Source organism: Musca domestica, unplaced genomic scaffold (genome assembly GCF_030504385.1).
Source record: "Musca domestica strain aabys unplaced genomic scaffold, Musca_domestica.polishedcontigs.V.1.1 48, whole genome shotgun sequence".
Lineage (NCBI taxonomy): Eukaryota > Metazoa > Arthropoda > Insecta > Diptera > Muscidae > Musca > Musca domestica.
The window spans coordinates 1900714-1923253 of NW_026712340.1; the positions used below are offsets into that span (position 1 = coordinate 1900714).

Here is a 22540-nt window from a genome sequence, read left to right on the forward strand (position 1 = left end):
AAAAAAAGAAGAAGAATCCAATAAAGTGCATTTAAACCGAAATCATATCGAAATTTAAAAAAAATAGAAAAGAAATAGTCAAAAATATCCAGAGAGTGAAAATTGATATTTGGTTGTTAGTAAACCCCTTTCTTCGAGGAAAAGTGCCAGGAAATGTAACTTTACATTTTATAAATCAAATTAAATTTAAAATAAATTAAACAAAAAGCTTGATTTTGTTGATTCTCATCAAACGTGCCTTATCGTCACAAGAGCGGAGGCATTCGGAAAACTGCAATAAGAAAAACGCCTGAATTTAGGCACACCGTGTTTCTTGGCGTTTTTGTGTAAACGTCGCCATCTAAAAAAAAACGCCAAACGTCCAACGCCATCGTTGTAAATCAAAATACAATACAACTATCGATTGTCCCCATACCCGGTGATCTGTGTGAGAGAGAGAGAGAGTGAGTGATAGGTTGAAAAGAGAGTGAGACGAATCAAAACAAACAATTTGTCGTGTAAGTCCGTGCGTTTCCGTATCCGTTTCTTTTGGTTTTTCTTTTAAAATTAATCGGATTTTTAGGGCTTTTCGAAAAGCTCCTGACCGAATGGCTTTATCGGTTGTTACAAATACCACCAATAACAACAACAACAGTAATAACGTTCATCAATATCAACCGGGTTTTTTCGATTTACAATCATTGTTTGATCCTTACTCGTTGCAACACCAACAACAACAGCAAGATTTGAAATATCTAAATCATCATCAACAACAACAACAACACCAGAACAATCACCACCAAAACCACCACCAACATCATCACAATCAACAGCATCCAGCAACTTCAAAGTCTATTCTAACAGACTCAATGGAGTTCCAGAGCGGTGGTAACAGCAATAACAACAATAATAGTAGCAACAACAACAACAGCAATAATCATAACATATTACAAGTAAGTAGATATTTATTTTAATTGTCATTTAATTTATTATTATGTAGATATATAGTTTAAGGGCTTACTGCGGGGGTTCAATACAACAACAAGAGATGAACACAGAAATGTATTTCGAGACCATTTCGGACGTTCTATTAATTTTTTTACCAGTAGGATATTAAATAATGAATAAAGGAACTTCTTTAACTAACTACCAAGGATGCGTTTCCAATTACAAAACCGTAGTTCTAAGACTAAGCGACTTCAAATCAACCACTTTAATGTTGACACTGTACAACGGATGAAGTGTGCTTAATTCCAGCAGCTATGAAAATATGTTTTATTTATTTGCTGAATTTAATGGACATGAAAAAACTATTTTCATTTCATCTATAAATGTATTAGTTGTCTGATTTGCAAGTAGTTACGAGTGCCATATGGTAATGCTTTAATTGCTCCCCTGTCCTGTGCTTGGAAAAACGAGCGCCATCTAGACCTGAATGTTGTCAAGTCACATAAAACATCACATTAAAAAGCTACAATTGAGATATAACAAATAATAAAGGAGACAATACCCTCCACCATTTGAAGGGAACTTGAAAAATGTCAACAAATTCCGAAAAATACCGTTTAAATGATGACCTTTATACGGGGGCTATATGAAGATGTGGACCTGCATTAGGCTGTAGTATCCAATGTGATCTTAAAATACGAAATTTGAAACAATTCCGGTGAATAATGTCGCTGTCGGGCTTTGCGAAGTGGTGGACATGCATACGAAATTTTTAGGCATAGGCTGTAATACCCATTACAAACTTCGAATACGAAATTTGAAACAACCCCTTTCTTTTCATGTTTAGAGTTCGTGGCAGTCTTTTTATACCCTCAGCCATATGGCTACAGAAGGTATATATCATTTGATACGGTCAAACCGTGCCTAGTCGAAATAACGATTTTGGACCCTAGGTCTCTTTAGACCAAATCCGTTTCAGAACATTTGGAGTCGATCTAGCGATGTTCGCCCGTCCGTCTGTTGGTCTGTCTGTCTGGCTGGCTGGTGCGCACGATAACTCTCGGAGGGAGTATCCGATGTGGTCCAAACTTGTTACATCGTAATATTTTTGTCACACTTAGATCGAGTTCGGAGATGGGCAATATCGGTCCACTCCTTCTGGTACCTCCCCCACAAAAGGTCGAATTTTTCAAAGAAAAATATATTTTTTGCACAGAAAGAGAAAGGATAATCCGATTTTGCTCCAACTTTGCAAATCCTAATATTTGCGTCAGTTCTAGATCAGGTGCGAAAATGGACAATATCGGTCTACTCCATCAAGTACCTCCCACACAAAGGGTCAAAATTTTGATTAATTTTAACTCTTATAAAATGTGATCTAAGCGTCCGATTATCTTCAAATTACACACAGCACAACATTTTAAGTATCCCAAGGTCTGTTATAAATATGGTAAAGATCGGACAATCCCTTCTGTTACTTCCCCACAAAGGGCCAACGTTTTGAATAACACGAACGATTATAATATCCGAAAAAAGCATCTGTTTATCTTAATATTCCACACACCCCATTATTTCTACTAACACAAGATCTGCTGTGAAGATGGGATCAAAGAACAAAGGAAAGGACAAAGAATCAAAATTTTGAATATCCATGAATATCATAAAACGCGTAATTAACATCCGATCCCATTCAGACTTGGCATATCTCAATATTTCTATCAACACAAGATCTGTTATAAAGAAGGTAGACATCGGACCATTCCTTCTAGTACCTCGCCCACAAAGGGTTAAAGTTTTGAATATCCATGAAGCTCATAAAATGCGAAATTAAGATCCGATTCCATTCAGACTTGGTACTTATCTATATTTTTATCAACACAAGATCTATTATACAGATAGAAGAAATCGCACCATTTCTTCTTGTACTTCCCCCACAAAGGGTTCAAGATTTTGAAAACCAAAACGATCATAAAATCCGAAATAAGCATCCAGTTCTCTTCATAATTCACACATATTCCATTATTTCTGCTAAGACAAGATTTGCCGTGAATATGGGATATATCGGCCCACTAGTACCTCCCCCACAAACAGGGTGTGATAAAAAAACTGGAATTTCAATGGCTTTACCCCGAGCTCATTTTTCAATTTTTGCCGAATGGAATATTGCGATATGTTCAGCTCACGAGCCATTTTTTGGTCACTGCGACGCGGGTTTCGATCAAGTCGCTTTTTTACTTTTCGAACCATTTCTGCTGATGTTGCTGTTTTCCACTTCCTTGACGTCGGGCTATGCCTCTAGTAACCACGGTAATGAGCGATTCACATTCACATTTAAATGCTGGAGTGCTCTAACGATAGCCACTTGTGGTTTTCCAGCCAAATATAAATATCACGCTTAAATTCTATCACAAATAACTTTTTTTTCTGGAAAATGTTCACCAAAATGCTTTTGTGGGCTTGCAAACAATATAATGAGCTATCACTGGAATAATTTTAACAGCTGTCGGACGAGTGGCTTAGAAATGACAGCAGTTTGAAGTTGGTTGCAGTTTTTTCATCTCACCCTGTATTTCCACATTCTTCAAAAATTTACACATATCGGTATAGTCCAAATCTTGCACGTTGTAATATTTATATCAGTCTTAGTTCAGGTACGAATTGGTCAATATCGGCCAACTGCCTCGGAACCTCCCCAATATAGGGTCAACAGTTTGAATAATCATAACTCATCTGTCGGCAAAACCTACTGATACTATTTTACTTGTTTAGCTAACGTTTCGACCATTAATTATTTATTACATAATTTCTCACAGTGCGTTCCCCCTCTCTCTCTCTCTGCACATATCCTTATTTGAGTTTTGCACATTATTTCCCTAACATATGACCCTGACATGATGTGCGAACTGGTTCTAAGTTAGAGGAAGTTTTTTTTTTGTTTTTGACTAACTTATCAGCTGGCTTTTCATAAAATGGGTCTTCTGTTCAGTAGAATGCTTTCTTTGGGTCTTTTATATACACAGAGTTCAAGATAAAGTTCCCATATGGACTCCGATAATAGGTTTTTGTTATACCCTCCACCATACCATGGAGGGTAAATAAACTTAGTCAATCCGTTTGTAACTCCTCGAAATACTCATGCCAGACATAACAAAGTATATATATTCTTGATCAGCGTAAAATTCTAAGTCGATTTAGAGATGTCCGTCTGTGTGTCTGTCCGTCTGTCTGCCTGTTGTAATCATCTTTCGAACAAATTGAGATAAAAGGCTAACATTTTGCACACATGTATATTTTGCCAGTAGGCAGTAGTTCGAAATGGGCCATGTAGGTCCAAGTTATCATATAGCCCCCATATAACAGTACCTCCCAATATTGGGTATTTTAATGATTTTAGCGACATTATTTACCGGAATTGTTTCAAATTTGGATTTTGAAGTTCGAAATGGATACTACAGCCTAAGACAGAAAGTTATCTGTGCAGGTCCACGTCTTCGTATAGCCCCCATATAACGGTACCCCCGATATTCGGTATTTTGATAATTTGAGCGACATTATTAACCGAAGTAGTTTCAAATTACGTATTTAGAGTTCTTAATGGAAGCTACAGTCTGTGACAAAAAATTGTCTATGCAGGTCCAGGTCTTCGTATAGACCCATATATCAGTACCTCCCTATATTCCGTATTTAAACGATTTTAGGTACAATACTCACAGAAATTGTTTGAGATGTCGTATTTGAAATTCGTAATGGATGCTACAGCCTGTGACAGAAAATTGTCTATGCAGGTCCAGGTCTTCGCACAGCCGATATAACGGTACCTCCCTATATTCTATACTTTGATGATTTTAGCTACATTATTCGCGTTTATTTCAAGTTCCGAATTTGAATTTGGTAATGACTCATGACAAATAATTCCTATGTGGGTCCACGTCGTATAGGCACCAATATAACGGCAATATTCAGTATTTTTAAAATTTTACCAAAGTTTTTTCAGGATTTTATTTCCAAATTCGTTCCAAATGGTGGAGGGTATTCAAAGTTCGGCCCGGTCGAACTTACTGCTTTTTAACTTGGTATTGCCTAATTTCTCCCTCTTTGCACATATCCTTATTTGAGTTTTGTATATCATTTCCCTAACATATGACCCTCACATGATGTGTAAACTGGTTCTATGTTGAAGGTACAGAAGATGCTTTTTTGTGTTTTTGATTATATTTTGATCAGCTGGCTTTTCATAAAATGGGCCTTCTGTTCAGTAGAACGCTTTCTTTGGGTCTTCTATATACCCAGAGTTCAAGATGAAGTTCCCACATGGACTCTGATAATAGGGTTTTGTTTTTATATTTCTGTTGCCATCTCAACATTATTTTGAAGTAAATAATGAAGCATATTTAATTCCTATTAAATTACAACTTCCTTCCATAATAACTTATATTATAAACCTCAAGATCTCGGAAAATAAATCAAAACAGAATGGAAGCCTTGACGGTAATGGCTGATGTTGCTGAGTCGATTTTTTAATGCATTTCAAGTGTCTTTGTTTTTGTGATAAGGAACCCCTTTACGGCAATTGTAATTGTGTGTTACAAGCTGTCAAGACAGAGTTTTTTCTACCAAAGAGCAATGAATACTCTCTCTCTTCTCTGTCGAGACTTTGAAATAGTTGTTTTCCTTATCAGTGTCATTTTTTTATTATTTTTCCTGCTGATATTCCGCTCTCTTTCTCTCTGTTTAAAATTCATTTTCAAAATAGACAATATTTTTGCTCCGCCACGGCGGTTTGCTGATCCATTGACCATTCCATCCGACCTTTATTGATAATGTTTTGTTTGTCTCGTTTTATTTTTTGTTTTTAATTTGTTCTCTTGAGATTCGAATTCGAAGCTCAGTTGTATTGAATATAAGTTGTTATAATGAGTATTCCAAAATTTTGTCTCGTTTTTATTTAAATAAAAATTTCAAATTTAGTTATTTTTGGAAATTTTCCTGTTTTGTTCAAAATAGAATTGTGCTGCAGTTCAGATAATTTTGAATGACATTCAAAAACAAATTGCTGTGTCCAAAAACCCGTGCAAAATAAAATCAAAGAATAATCAGCTGTTTATAGGTCTTTAGATCTGCTATTCGCACAAACGCACACACCTTCAAACGTTCGCCGATATATGTTTGTGGGTATGTGTTGGACTTGTTTCTATCGGTTGAGTGAGTAAATTTGCAAATATTTCTTTTCCATTGTTTATTGAAATGTTTTGATTAACACGTACACTTGTGTGTAGGTATGCATTTGTCTGTGTGTATTTGTTTGCATGTATCTTAAGTGTTAAAATTGTTTATAAATTAGTGTAGATAATAATTATTATTGCCAGCAATATCAATACAATTCCAATCAATTCGAGAAGAAACTCTACTGAGCATTTTATACATTTCAATAGAAACCATGGCCTATCTATAAGGTTATCCGAAAAGACCAGCTGATTTAGTTCGTAGTGCCAAAGTGTATGCAATTTTGAATTAAACATATGAAACATAAACAAAAATTTTGACACCATGGCCCAAGTAAAAGCTCCCCCTGTCAAGCCAGCTGACAAGCTAATGTAATGTCAAAATGTATTATTGTGATTGACATTACAGAACAAAAGATAAACAAATAGCCAACAAAGTGCAAACAAATTTTGACATTATGTCTGTTCTTTATATACCTCCACTATAGTATGGAGGGTATATTAAGTTTATCATTCCGTTTGTAACACCTCGAAATATACAATAGATTCTTGATCAGCATAAAAGTCTATGTCGAAATCACGTCTGTGGAAATCACTCTAGCAAAATTCCGAACAAAAATCCGAACAAATTGAAGTAGATTGATAAAATCATTCCTCAAATGTATATTATGTCTGCAGGACTTTTGGTATTGAAAATGGGCAATGTAGGGTAACGTTTCGGTTTCCCGATATTCGGTATTTTGATTATTTTAGCGACAATATTCATCGGAATTGTTTCAAATTTGGTATTTGAAGTTCGTAATGGATGCTACAGCCTATGACAGGAGATTGTCTGTGCAGGTCCACGTGTTCGTATAGCCCCCATATAACGGTACCTCCCGATATTCGGTATTTTGATGATTTTAGCGACAATATTCACCAATTTTTTCAAGTTTCGCATTTGAATATTGTAATGGCTTTTGACAAAAGTTACCTATGCATGTCCATGTCGTCGTATAGACCCTAATATAACAGCTACATTCGGTATTTTTAAGATTTTAACAGAATTTTTAACGAATTTTATTGTTTTTGAGAATTGACAAATTCGTTCCAAATGGTGGAGGGTATTCAAAGTTCGACCCGGCCGAACATGATCTTTTTTGGCGCCATGGTTGGCAGTCGTTGCGCTTACATGGCCTTTTTAATGGATCTCGATAGAAACCCTATAAACGCCCTAGTTTTTATCATGGTAGAAAAATACGGGTAGACGCATCGACATAGATCCCGGGACAATGAACTGTCAAACCAATTTCGGAATTGACGTTTTTAAATGAATTTTTTTTTTCAAATTTGTAAAAATTGTCGAAAACTCGTATTATTGTAACTCCCGATTGACGTCGTAAAAGAAAACATATAAAAATCTGCTTAAATTTGAAAAACAAAAATTTTAAAATTATTGCGTTGATGCATCTACCTGTATTCTTCTACCATGCACTTAATTAAATATCTACAATACACTATGATCGATTAGCCGAAAGTCGACTTACATAGCCCTGTGAATGGAAAAATCCATAGCTCAAGTATAAGGTCCCCCCGTCAAGCCAGCTGACAAGCAAATGTAATGTCAAAATTGTCATTATTGTGATTGATATCACAGCACAAAAGATAAACAAATAGTCAACAAAGTGTAAACAAATTTTGACATTTCATCTGGTTTTTATACCCTACCCTAGTGGTAAGGGTATTATGTCTTTGTGCATTTGATTTTAAGATGGAGAAGGAAGCGAGATAGACCCGTAGTTAGTGTTGAGGATCTTCATAGAATCAATTTTAAGTCGATTTATGCATGTCGTCCGTCTGTCAATGTATTTATGTGAACAAAATGCAGTTCGCATTTATTATCCGATTGAAGCTTTGTATAGCCTCCATATAACGATACTTCCCAATATTCGGTATTTTGATGATTTTAACGAAATTATTCACCGGAATTGTTTTAAATTTCGTATTTAGAGTTCGTAATGGAATCTACAGTCAGAAAATTGTCTATGCTGGTCCAGGTCTTCGTATAGGCACCCATGAACAAAATGCAGGTCGCATTTATTGTCCGATTGAAATGAAATTTTTCAAACAATATTTGTTTGGCCAAATGACAAATTCTATTGAAATCGGTTAAAATTTAGATGCAGCTCCCATATATATCTTCAACCGATTTCGGGTTAATTGTGCACCAATTTGGGCAATATCAGTCCAAATGACCCGAATTTTGGCACATCCCACGGAATTCACTCTAGAAGTAAGTACATCAATTTTGAAAATCGGTTCAGATATAGCTATAGCTCCCATGTATATGTTTCATCCGATTTAGAGTATTAAATCCCTCACATGCGTAATATGCACTCTACAATAATGATATTTGGTATCAGATATCTTTTAGAGCTCGAAAATACCTTTGCCAAATTTTATCGAGATCGACTAAGATTTGGATATAGCTCCCATATATACAGGTTGAGATAAAAAAAACTGCAACAAAGTCGAAAGCCATAACTTTTACATTTTTTTTTTAATTTTATTGAATGACAGCAAAAAATGTCGGAAATAGCATCAAATTTTAGAAAAAGTTTAGATTTGTTCGAATTAGTCACCTTATGGCCTTTAAACGGCCAATAAGATCATCACACGCTGCCCGAATGTTGCTCTGCGGTATTTTGGCCCATTCCCGGCGAAGCGCTTGCCAGAGGTGATCGATACTTTGGTATTTTTTAGTGCCAACCTTGCTTCCCAAAATACCCCAGAAACAATAATCCAACGGATTGGTATCCGGAGATTTTGGTGGCCATTGTGCGCTGGAAACGAAGCTAGGAACCTCATTTTGTAACCATTTTTGGGTGGCGCGTGCTGAGTCCTGTTGAAATGTCCAAGGTCTGCGGCCAAAATGTTTGCGTGCCCAAGGCCTTAATATACCCTCCAGAATATTTTCGCAATAATATTCGGCATTTATTCTGATGCCACGGTTAATTAATACGATCGGAGAGCGACCATTGGCTGTTTTGGCAGTCCACACCATCACCATGTTCGTCGCTTGAGTTCTGTTAGTCAACCGAAGGTGCACATTTTCAGCTGACCTCTTTGACAAGTAATCACGATCATTTTGTTTGTCTACAAACTGCTGGACAACGAATGTTTACTCATCAGAGAAAACCAAATTCGGAAGTTCACTACTTTTGGCCAAGAGAAGCAACTCATTACCTCTTTTGAGTCTATTTTCTTTCTGTTGCGGTGTAAGTTGTTGCACTTTTTGGAATTTCAATGGTTTTACCCCGAGCTCATTTTTCAATATTTGCCGAATGTAATTTTGCGATATTTTCAGCTCACGAGCAATTTTCCGCCACTGCGAATAATTTTAACAGCTGTCGGACAAGTTGCTTAGAAATCACAGCAGTCTGAAGTTGGTTGCAGTTTTTTCATCTCACCCTGTATCTTCAACCGATTTCGGGTTTATGGGGAAACAAACTGAATTTAGTCTTCTAGACTATCAAATTCTGGTACATTAATTTTGTTGAAAATCGATTCAGAATTGGATATGCCTCCCTTATATTACTTTCCTCTGAAACCAAATTATAACTGCCCTAAAGCCAAAGGTTGATAGGTTGATCTACTTCAAATAAATTCTTTTGTTATGGGAGCTCTACTACTGGTGTAGGGTATCGTATAGTCGGCCCGCCCGACTTGTGTCTTTTCCTTAGTAGCTAGTACTACAAATTCGCAATTTGTTCAGTTTGACAATTTTTTTCAATCGAAACATCAGAAGGAGTGGATCGATATTGCTCATCTTCGAGCTTGATATAAGTTTGATAATAATTTTGTGAGGTATCAAGTTTGGACTCCCTTCGAGAGTTATCGGGCCACCAGCCAGACAGACAGACGGACGGACATCGCTAGTTCGACTCCAAATGTCCAAAGAGACCTAGGGCCTAAAACCGTTATTTCGATGAGGAACTTTTTGACCATATCAAATGATATATACCCTCTCTAGCCATATGGCTGAGGGTATAGAATACAGCTAGTTTCGGCAATTCCAAAATATTAATACCCTCCATCATTTGAAAGGAATTTGAAAAATAAAAAAAAAATCCATCGAAAAATGCCACTTAAACCAAAACCGTTATATGGGAGCCATACGAACACTGGACATCCATAAGTAATTTTCTACCATAGGCTGTAGTACCGATTGTGAACTTCAAATACGAAATTTGAATCAGATCCGTTGAATAATGTCGCTAAATGGGCTATGGCCCTGCCTACTGGCCAAATGCACAAATGTGCAAAATTGTAGCCTTCTTTCTTAATTTTTCGAAAGATAGCGTAATTACTATACAAAGATAAATGGAGATTACTAAATCTACTTAGAATTTTACGTTCCTTCCATAGAATTCACATTACGAAATGTTTATATTAATTTACGTTTTGACAGATTCTTCTATCGATTTTGAGGATTTTAATCACATTTTTCCATCTGAATTTGTTTTAATTTGATATTATAATGAGAAAATCGTTCAATATAGGTAAATTATGGCTATATTGAAATTCTTATGAAGGTATTCCAACTATAGGTTTAAGAATCTGTGCATCGTAAATTCATGCCAAGTTCTAAATGCTATTAAATTCTAAATGATATTTTTTCTTTACTTATAATATATTATAAAAACTAATTTAGAAAATATAAACAAGTTTCTAATTCATTTTAATATATTAAAATATAATAATTTTGAATATTTCTATTTTCAGCATACCCAGCAACAAATAAATCGTAATTTAATGAGCGGATTTCTTCATCAACATTTTGGCGCTGAATATGAACCCGTTATAACATTTGTCGATTCACCTCCAAATTCTGAAGAATCTTGGCCGGGTAAGTTGGAAATTTCTTGAAAGAATATTTTCAGATTTGGCGAATGTGAGAGAGGATCAATAACACAACAAATTCTCAATAAGAGAAAGAGAGAGAGAGGGTCACAGTGTAGCCCCTAACACAGTAGGGAAGTAAGGAATAAAAATTTGACAAGCTATTTGCAATTGAAAATATTGATATTTAAGATTTTAAAATTTTGCAGCTCATAGTTCCGCTTTTCAATTTTTATTTCAATAAAAATTTAATTTGATTTAAGGGAATTAGCAACAAAATTAACTCTTAATTTAACAAAACTAATTAGTTTAGCACATATTTCATTTTTAGTTTGAAAAATAAATGTTTGAAAATAGATCGATAATTAACATTCATTATGGAGTATTTAATATTTCCTGAAACATCCGGAATAGCTTCATTCAAATCAGAGGTTCTTTAGAATTTTTTTTTACTAAAAAAAATAAATGGTGCTTGTAGTTTTCTAACAAAGATTTAGATGTTCTCCGAAGATGGTATGTGAAATTGTACGTTTTGGTACAAAACCCGAATATTGCATATATATTTGTACTAAATATTGTAGGATTTTTTTTTTTGGGAAAAGTTAAAATGCTTTTTTCCTAAAATAGAGGGACTTGGACCTGCCTGTTTGGCAGATTATGTTATAATACTTCTTTGTGGAAAGGATCCAACTGTGCAGAAAGGCCGACGAGGTCCAGAAGATAGCTTACAACTGGTTCAGGCCAATAGGACTAACTGTAAACTCGAAAAAACGGAATTATGTCTTTTCACCAGGAAGACTAAAATTTGGCAAATCTGGATACAAAATTTAACTGGAAACACCACATTAACGAAAAACAAAGAAAGGTTGCAAATGCTGGTTAATCGGTCGAAGGGCAATAGCTTCAAAATGTGGACTAAATCCAAAAATTACTTACTGGCTGGGCAAAAGTGCAACTTAAGCTATTCAAACATGCGCGTAGTAGTCTGGGGGATAGCAATGGATAAAAAGTGCAATATCTTGCAGAACGTCCAAAGAATTTGTTGCCTTGGCAATGAGAATTACACCGACGAGGGCTTTAGAGACTATTATTTATATACACCTAATATATATACAAATTAGGTATAAGGCAGCCATGGACGAGTATATCAATAAAGGTCCCACTTGTCGTCATGGGAGACTCAATAGAGGAGTCCATTTCTCACAGAGTACCAGAATAGAAATTAATTGCATTCGACTTGTGGAACAACGGATCCAAGAGAGTATGACATGCGGACGCTGCTTTACGAACGGTTTAAAGTTAGGGAAGATAACGGGCTAGGCCTATTTATAGAAGGCTTGAACAGAGTAACGAGAATTATCACGGAACACATGGCAAGCATTCTTAAAAAAACAGGTTGTACGGACTCGGGTACTTGCAGGGCAGGGCAAGTGGAGTAGAAGATGAAACGTTAGAACATTTCCTTCCTATGTATGCGTTCATAAGCAGTTGTGGCGACTCAGATTCGCCTAACCTAACCAAAAATATTCTCCGAAACGTTTTTAGAATCCCTCCCGATATAAAATCGTAAAATATGTCTGTATTATGATATAAACCTGAAACCTTGAGGCAGCTTACTATCGAATTTCATCTAGAATTTCATCTGGTACCAGTGGTGGGGATTCACAGAGAATCTCAACTCTCTGCTTCATCATCATACATTCTTCAGATCTTGTCGGTACCACTTTCAATCCAAATCGTTTGCCGTTTGCCAGCAACAGAGCGGGAGAGATGAATATGCCTCGCTAGTGTAGCACTTGTGTTGTACTCGTCCTATTTCCTGATCGTGCCTTAAACTTTCTCTCATTTTGGATGGCCAGTCCCATGGTGTATGGAGCAGAAACTGCTAGTCGTTTCGACTACGAAGTCTTACCGATGTCAGTCTGTGGTCTGGTGACGCGGGTGTTAGGAGCCCCTAAATCTGTGGATCTAGCTGATCTGATTTGACTATGAGAGGCCCCTATTTTGGCTGCAATGCGGTGGTTGTGGTTTATACTCAAATCGCGGGTAAAGCTTCGGCTCGTTGTGGAGTTGCATTCTCAAACGGGTGCTGTAACTCATAGAGCAGCAGAGGTGTAAGATAGTACTCACATCGTATTGCGACCCCTGTACAATGGGGCATCATAGAGCAGCAGAGGAGTAAAATAGTCCTGAATCCTTTACCAAGAGGGAAGTAAAACCCATATTGCTATAGAATGGACCTAGAACTCTGTGGAGGGCTGCCACTCTCTAAGAGAACTCTAGGCAATTTCAAAGTGGTGCTGGCCGACGCATCGTATCGCGATCCCTGTACAATATTGCATCATGCTTAAATCCGTCAAGGCGAAACTAATGCAAAACCACTTTGACACCCCATGTAGAAGATCCCTAGGTGTCGTGAGGGTTAACCTGTTGCATTTCTGAGGTAGGCTCGTCTTCTTGCTCCATATTTGTATACAATCAGCCATATGGCTATAGAGGGCATATATCAAAACGTGCTCATAGAAATAACGGTTTTAGACACTAGGTCTCTTTGAACCAAAACTGTTTCAGGACATTTGGAGTCGATCTAGCGATGTCCGTCCGTCTGTTTTTTTGTCTTTCTGGCTGGTGCGCACGATAATTCATGAAGGGAGTGTCCGATTTGGTCTAAACTTGGTACATTGTAATATTATTGTCAGACTTAGATCGAGTTCGAAGATGGGCAATATCGGCCCTCTCCTTTTGGTATCTCCCCCACAAAAGCTTAAATCTTCAAAAAAATATTTTACTGCAAAGAAAGAGAAACGATAATCCTTTTTTGCTCCAACTGTGCAAATCCTAATATTTGCATCAGTGCTAGGTCAGGTGCGAAAATGGACAATATCGGTCCACTCCATCAAATACCTGCCCCACACAGGGTCAACATTTTGAATATTCATGAAGCTCATAAAACACAAAATTAATATCCGATTCCGTTTAGACTTGGTACATATCAATATTTCCATCAACACAGGATCTGTTATGAAGATGGTAGAGATCCTTCAGGTACTTCTCCCACAAAGGCACAAAGTTATGAATAACCAAAACGATCATAAAATCCGAAATAAGTATCCTGTTCTCTTCATATTTTACATATATTCTATTATTTCTACTAACACAAGATCTGCTGTGAAGATGAAAGTATCGGTCTACTCCTTCTGGTACCTCCCCCACAAAGGTTCACAATTTTGAATATCCACGAAGCTCATAAAACGCGAAATTAACTTCCGATTCCATTCAAACTTGGTGCAACTCAATGTTTCTATCATCACTATATATGTTTTAAAGGTGGTAGAGATCGGAACATTCCTTCTGGTACCTCTCCCACAAAGGGTCAAAGTTTTAAATAACCAAAGCGATCATTAAATCCGAAAAAAACATTCGGATCTCTTCATATTTCATACATCCCATTATTGCTACTAAAACAAGATCTGCTGTGAAGGTGGGATATATCGGTCCACTCCTTCTGGTACCTCCCTCACAAAGGGTCAAAATTTTGAATATTCCTGAGGTTCATAAAACGCGAAATTAAGATCCGATTCCATTCAGACTTGACATATCTCAATATTTCCATCAACACAAGATCTGTTATAAGAATTGCAGAGATCGGACCATTCCTTCTCGTACCTCCTCCACAAAGGGACAACGTTTTGAACAACCAAAACAATAAAAAAATCCGACATAAGCATGCGGTTCTCTTCATATTTCACATACATTCCATTATTTGTACTAACACAAGATCTGCTGTGAAGATGAAATGTATCGGTCTACTCCTTCTGGTACCTCCTCCACAAAGGTTCACAATTTTGAATATCTATGAAGCTCATAAAACGCGAAAGTAACATCCGATTCCATTCAAACTTTGCACATATCTCAATATTTCCATCAACACAAGATCTGTTATAACAATGGTAGAGATCGGACCATTTCTTCTGTTACCCCCTCCCCCCACAAAGGGTCAACATTTTGAAACTCATAAAACGCGAAATTAACATCCGATTCCATTCAGACTTGGCATATCTTAATATTTCTATCAACGCAAGATGTGTTATTTTTAACACCATTATAGAGATCACACCATTTCTTCCGGTAGCTCTCTCCAACATAGGATTCAAGATTTTGAAAAACAAAACGCTCAAAGAAAGCGAAATAAGCTTCCAATTCTCTTCAAATTTCACACATCCAAATATTTTTGCTAACACAAGATCTGCTATGAAGATGATATATATCTGTCAACCCTTTCTTGTATCTGTCATAAATTACGAAACAGGTCGGGGATATTTTACAAATTGAGTCGAAACATCTGAATATTTCTCTCAATCAGAAACCTGGGATGAATATGGAATTTATTATTTCGCAAAATATTAAAATGGAATTCTTTGGTCGACTATATCTGGTACCTCATGCACATTCCAATATTTTCTCAAAATTATCACATATCTCATACAAAGTGAAGGAAGTAGTCGATATAGCCCAAACCTGACACGTCGCAATATTTACATCATATTTATTTAGGTCCGAGACGAAATGGACAATATTGGCCCTTTCCTTCGGAACCTTCCCGATAAAGGATCAACAGTTTGAATAATCATAACATAAGTCAAAATATATTTAAGTTATCGAACATCGACTGAGGGTATACATTTGTCGGCAAAACCGACTAATACTTTTTAACTTGTTCTGTAATATTCTATGATTTTCGACCAGAGTCGAGAAGATTTTTTTTCTAAATTTTTTTTAATATCATCTTTGTATGCTTTATTCTCCCCAAAACAATCACATGATTTGTAATGCATTTAGTTTGCTGGGTTGCTATACGTTTTCCCTCTCTCTCTCTCTCCCTCTCATAATTTTTTAACACTTTTCCGTAAAATCCAATTGAATTTCCAATTTCTCTATCAACAGACGATCAATCGAAGGGCTCACCAGGACCGCAAATAATTGACGTCCAGACTATTTACTCCAACAGTGGTTCACGTAAAAGGCGAATGGATTGGGATCCATTGGATTTGGGACAGAGTGAAAGCAATGCTTCTCCACCGGCTGTTGAACTGCCCACAAAATTAGCAGGACATTCATCATTGGCCGATAGCAAGGATAAAGGATATAAGAGGGAGAAATTAAGTAATGGTAAGTGGATTTCAAAATAAATACCTTTAAGCCGGTCTAGAAACAGAATTTGCTAGGCTTTCCCTGCCAGTTTACATAATCGCGATGTGAGAAAAAGAAAAAAAAAACACGTTTTTTATTTGAATTTAAATAATAATTTCTAAAAACAACAACAACAGTAATAACAAAATCACAAACAAACAAATACTAAAATGCTGTCTTATCGTTAGCTTGTTGCTCTATTGTTTACAGTCTGACAGGCTATCTGTGGTTGTGCGTGTGCTTGAGTGCGGCCACACTTGGCCAGATAACCACCTAAAATCGTAAAAAAAACTCCGAAAATCGAGACATTTTAGATTATCAAAATAAAAAGCGAAAACAACACCCAGCCATGACTAAAAGGAAAAAATCAAATTCAAAATCCAAAAAGGAAGAAGAGGAATCCGAGCACCTCAAGCAAAACATATTTCAATTACACTTGAATCCAAAAAAAAAAAAAAAAAAAAAACAACAACAAATAACAATAAAATATGTTAGAGCAAACAACAATTCACACCACGCTTTTATTTATGTAGACCAAGGTTTTTTTTTTGGATTTTGCGCGTTTTTTGCACCAGATAATGGCCACTTTTTAATCTGCCCAACACTTTGGAGCGTTTTTATTGCCTTAAAATTGAAGTAAACCATTTTAAATTTGTACGTTTAGACGTATGTGTGTTGGGAATGTGCGAATTGTTTGAGTCAACGAAAGGGGGCAGCAGATTGTATAATAATTGGAAAATAATCATCAGCCGATGAGCACTGGCTTTTTGAGGGCATCGGGATGATAAATCATAGATTAAATAGGGTTTCTATAGAAAAATTATGGTTCCGCCTTTCAATAGAAGAATTCAGAGGTTTTCGATAGGAAAACTTGTATTCAGCCTGGGGCTGAATAGGGCTTTTTTAATAGGAAGACTTGTATTCAGCACGGGGTTTTCGTTAGCATAGGGGTTTTCGTTAGGAAAACTCTTATTCAGCCAGGGCTGAATAGGGGTTTTCGTTAGGAAAACTCTTATTCAGCCAGGGCTGAATAGGGGTTTTCTTTAGGAAAACATGTATTCAGTCCGGGGCTGAATAGGGGTTTTCGTTACAAAAACTCTTATTCAGCCAGGGCTGAATAGGGGTTTTCGTTAGGAAAACTCTTATTCAGCCAGGGCTGAATAGGGGGTTTTGTTAGGAAAACTCTTATTCAGCCAGGGTTGAATAGGGGTTTTCTTTATGAAAACTTTTATTCAGCCAGGGCTGAATATGGGTTTTCGTTAGGAAAACTCTTATTCAGCCAGGGCTGAATAGGGGTTTCTTTAGGAAAACTCTTATTCAGCCAGGGCTGAATAGGGGTTTTCGTTAGGAAAACTCTTATTCAGCCATGGCGGAATAGGGGTTTTCGTTAGGAAAACTCTTATTCAGCCATGGCTGAATAGGGGTTTTCGTTAGGAAAACTCTTATTCAGCCAGGGCTGAATAGGGGTTTTCGTTAGGAAAACTCTTATTCAGCCAGGGCTGAATAGGGGTTTTCGTTAGGAAAACTCTTATTCAGCCAGGGTTGAATAGGGGTTTTCGTTAGGAAAACTCTTATTCAGCCAGGGCTGAATAGGAAAATGCAAGTTTTCCTATCCTGGCTGAATTCAAATTTTCCTCTCGGAAACCTCTATTCAGCCAGGGCTGAATAAGGGTTTTTGTAGATGAATTTCACATTTAAAAATACATTTTTTTGCTTTTAATTATTTATATTAGCTGCGGATCATTTTTCGTTGTCGTATTTACACCACCCTCCCCATCTCTTTCTGTTAACCATTTATAACGTCTGCACGTTTTCTGGATAAATATCTCCGCTTTATGGCATTTCCAAATTGCTATTATCACTATTATCATCAACAACGAAAAACATAGCCATTGTTGTGGCTGAGTGATTTCACACATTTCGAGAGTTTTGAAAATTAGTAGAGCCCTGCAATACCCTCCCCACCAAAAACAAAATATTTGAAATTTCCTCCTTCCAGTTGAGACAATTTAGAATCGATTGGTTATTAACACTAAACTGTTAAAATTTGGAAACGTGTTGACATTGTGTCCACACCATATGGAAGGTGTGGTGTTGGTGATAGGCTGGAGGGCCAACATGTTGCCGATTTTAATCCGAAAAAGAGAAAAATCATCGTTGGTGAGGTGTGTACATATGTGTTGTTGTTGTTGTTGTTTTTTATTATCTTTCTGCCCCGCTTTCAATTAAAAATGTTAATTTTTAATTAGTCTATGGCATAGACACGTTTCATTTGACTTGTGTTTATGTGTGTTTGGGGAGGGGGGAGGTGGGATCACATATCACCAGACATTTATTTATTTGTTATTTTTTTGGTAAGTTTTATTATTGTTATTAAAAAAAATAATAAAGATTAGAGTGTATTTTTCATGCCATGCTAATGTTTTACGATCACTTAAATATATTTTGAAGAGGACAAAGATATGGCGGACCTGGATAGAGATTTTCATTCTAAAATAGTGGTTTAACTTGGCTGACCAGGAAAATTAAATCAGGAAATTCCATCTTAGATTGCAAAATTAAATATTTGCAGTAGAAAATATAAATTCAGTTCATTAGTGGGTAGCTCTTACCCTTTTGTCGTCACTGTCAAAAATCTGTAGATCTTAATTTAGTTGACTACCTAAATAATAAACAATTCAAAAATAGCTCTTGTCGATAATTGTCGTTAGATAGTTGACGAACTAAGTTTCCTCAAAGTGACAATATATTCAGTACAGCAACATTTATTGTAGTTTCCCACCTCTGAGAATTCCTCCTTTCGAAAATTTTTCACAGAAGGTGAAAAAATCACCAGCTGAGGTATTGTTTACTCCTAGTGTAAACATAGTATGATATCAACTTTTGAACGAGTGCTCTAGTAGCAAACGACTTGTTTAAATTCACATACCTCGAAATGCTCCCATGACCAAATAGCTTCGCTTAACACATATTTTGGGCATAATAGGCGGAACGAAAGCGTATAATTTTTTGCACGGTTTGGGATTTACTCAAAAATGTTAAATGTATGTATGCATGTATATACTAACCCACAATAATGGCTATTATTGTTATGAAAAACCCCTGAAAAGCAATGCCGATAATATCAATTGTGACAAAAAAGGGAAAAAATGGCGGAATTTGAACTAATATATAAGGTGAGCCGAATTCTTGATATCCACCACCATTAGGAAATAAAAACAAAGATTGGAAAATATAGGGTGACATAAAAAAACCTGCAACAAAGTCAAACTCCACAATTTCTTAAATGTTATTGAATGAAAGCAAAAATGTCGGAAATAGTAATTTTAGAATAAGTTTAGATTTGTTCGAATTGGTTACCTTTGGCACGAATTATGGCCTTCAAACGGCCAATGAAACCGTCACACGCTGCCCGAATGTTGCTCTGCGGTATTTTGGCCCATTCCCGGCGAAGCTCTTGCTTAAAGTGATCGACACTTTGGTATTTTTTTTATTGCCAACCTTGCTTTCCAAAATACTCCAGACACAATAGTCCAACGGATTGCTATCCGTAGATTTTGGTGGCCATTGTGGGCTAGAAATTAAGCGAGGAACCTCATTTTGTAACCATTCTTGGGTGGCACATGCTGAGTGCGATGGTGCTGGGTCCTGTTGGGATGTCCAAGTTCTGGGGCCAAAATGTTTGCGTGCCCAAGGCTTTAATACACCCTCGAGAATATTTTCGCAATAATATTTGGCATTTATTCTGATGCCACGGTCGATTAATACGAGCGGAGAGCGACCATCCGCTGTTATGTCGGCCCACACCATCACCATGGCCGGCGCTTGCGTTCTGGTGGCCAACCGAAGATGCACATTTTCAGCTGACCTCTTTGGCAAGTAAACACGATCATTTTGTTTGTTTACCAACTGCTGGAAAACGAATGTTTTCTCATCGGAGAAAACCGAATTGGGCAGTTCACCACTTTCGGCCAAGCGAAGCAACTTTTTAGCTCTTTTGAGCCTTCTTTCTTTCTGTTGCGGTGTAAGTTCTTGCACTTTTTGGAATTTCAATGGCTTTACCCCGAGCTCATTTTTTAATATTTGCCGAATTGAAAATTGCGATATGTTCAGCTCACGAGCCATTTTTCGGCCACTGCGACGCGTGTTTCGATCAAGTCGCTTCTTTACTTTTCCAACCATTTCTGCTGATGTTACTGTTTCCATTTCCTTGACGTCGGGCTACGTTAGCAGTATCACGGTAACGAGCGATGGTACGAGACAGAAGTGACAGCAGTCTGAAGTTGGTTGCAGTTTTTTCATCTCCCCCTGTATATACGGGAGCTATATCCTATTCTGATCCGATCTCGATGAAATTCGACAGAGGTATTTTTGAGCTCCATAAGATATCTGGTACCAAATATCATTCTTGTGGAGCGCATATTACGCATGTGAGGAACTTAAAACCCCAAATCGGGTGCAACATATATATGGGAGCTATATCTGATACGATTTTCACCTAATTTCTAGAATGGAACGAATTTGGAAATGTTCAAAAAATAAAATCCTAAAAAAAAATTCTGTTAAAATTTTAAAAATACCGAATATAGTCTATACGACGTGGACCTACATAGGCATTGTTTGTCATTAGGCATTACCATATTCAAAATCGAAAATTGAAATAACGGTGAATAATGTAGCTAAAATCATCAAAATATCGAATATAGGGAGGTACCGTTATATCGGAGCTGTGCGAGACCTGGACCACATAGACAATTTTCTGTCACAGGCTGTAGCATCCGTTATGAACTTCAAATACGACCTCTCAAACAATTTCGGTGGTTATTGTACCTAAAATCGTCAGCATACCGAATATAGGGAGTTACTGATATATGGGGCCTATACGAAGACCTGGACCTGCATAGAAAGTTTTCTGTCACAGACTGTAGTTCCTATTACGAACTCTAAATATGTAATTTGAAACTACTCCGGTATACAGTGACCCTAAATTTGTTAAAATACCGAATATTGGGAGGTACCGTTATATGGGGGCTATATGAAGACGTGGACCTGCAGAGACAATTTTCTGTCTTAGGCTGTAGTATCCATTACGAACTTCAAATACCAACTTTGAAACAATTCCGGTGAATAATGTCGCTAAAAGCATCAAAATACTGAATATGGGCCTATATAAAGACCTGGACCTACATAGACAGTTTTCTCTCACAGACTGTAGTTCCCATCAAAATACCGAATATTGGAAGGTACCCTTATATGGGGACTATATGAAAACGTGAACCTACATGGCCCATTTACTTGAAACTTAACCTAACCTGCCTACTGGAAATATAAACATGTGTGCAAAATTTCAACCTTGTATCTCAATTTGTTCGAAAGATAGCGTGATTATAACAGACAGACAGCAGGACAGACAGACGGACATCGCTAAATCGACTTAAAATTTTCGAGGAGTTACATGAGTATTTCGAGAAGTTACAAACGGAATGACAAAAAGTTAATATACCCTCCATAGTATGGTGGAGGGTATAATATCGTCAAAAGTCATTGTCCTAGTATAAAACCCTAAGACATCTGTTACCCATATGTATGTGTATACATTTCTTCATATTTGTTTGTTTATTACTACACTTCCATTATCTCAATTATCATCTTTATTATCTCTTCGAAAAACAAAAAAAAAAAGAAAAGAAAAACAACCGATCTTTGATCTCCATCGACCAATCCGGACCCAACATCCATTTCTAATCGTTGATTTGAGGCTATAGGCCTAACTTAATTTCTATAAAACGTCGAATGTGTGAAGTGACAACATTCCACACATACTCTCACTCACACCCGTCCTCATGTACATACAAATGTACATACATATGGACAAATGTAACACCGACTCGAACCTGTTCTGAATATATTTTTGTATATTTTCTTCTAAGTTTTGTTTGGCTATTTGTTTGTTGGCTTTTTCCATTGATTCAAAAGTGTGTTGTTGATTAACAGTTGGTGGGTTTTTGGTGTTGTTGTCGATTTCGTTGTTGTTTTTGTTGTTGTCTTTCTAAGAAAGATTAGAAAAAAAGAAATGCGTTTTATCAAATGTAAATTCAATGAATTTAAATGTAAAATTTTGTAATATACCTATATAAACAATCATACACTCAACACTTTCGTTTACACTCACAAAAATGGTTAGTTCAAATGAAGGGAAAATATAATTTGGAATTACAAAAAAAAAAAAAAAAAAAAACAAGTAAAAAAGATGGTTGGTTTTGTCGACAGATGTATACCCTCAGCCAATGTTCGATTATTTAAAAATATTTTGACTTCTA

General features: G+C 36.6%; 1 protein-coding gene across 1 annotated transcript in view; it reads left to right on the forward strand.

The window, feature by feature from the left end:
* Positions 1 to 88: 88 nt before the first annotated feature.
* LOC101897723 (upstream-binding protein 1) overlaps positions 89 to 22540 on the forward strand; it is a 65000-nt gene continuing 42548 nt past the window's right edge. The window contains exons 1-3 of the mRNA XM_020038893.2: positions 89 to 932; positions 10914 to 11037; positions 15975 to 16199. Coding sequence (XP_019894452.1) covers positions 588 to 932; positions 10914 to 11037; positions 15975 to 16199 — 694 coding nt within the window. The 5' untranslated portion in view covers positions 89 to 587. The remainder of the gene's footprint in view (positions 933 to 10913; positions 11038 to 15974; positions 16200 to 22540) is intronic.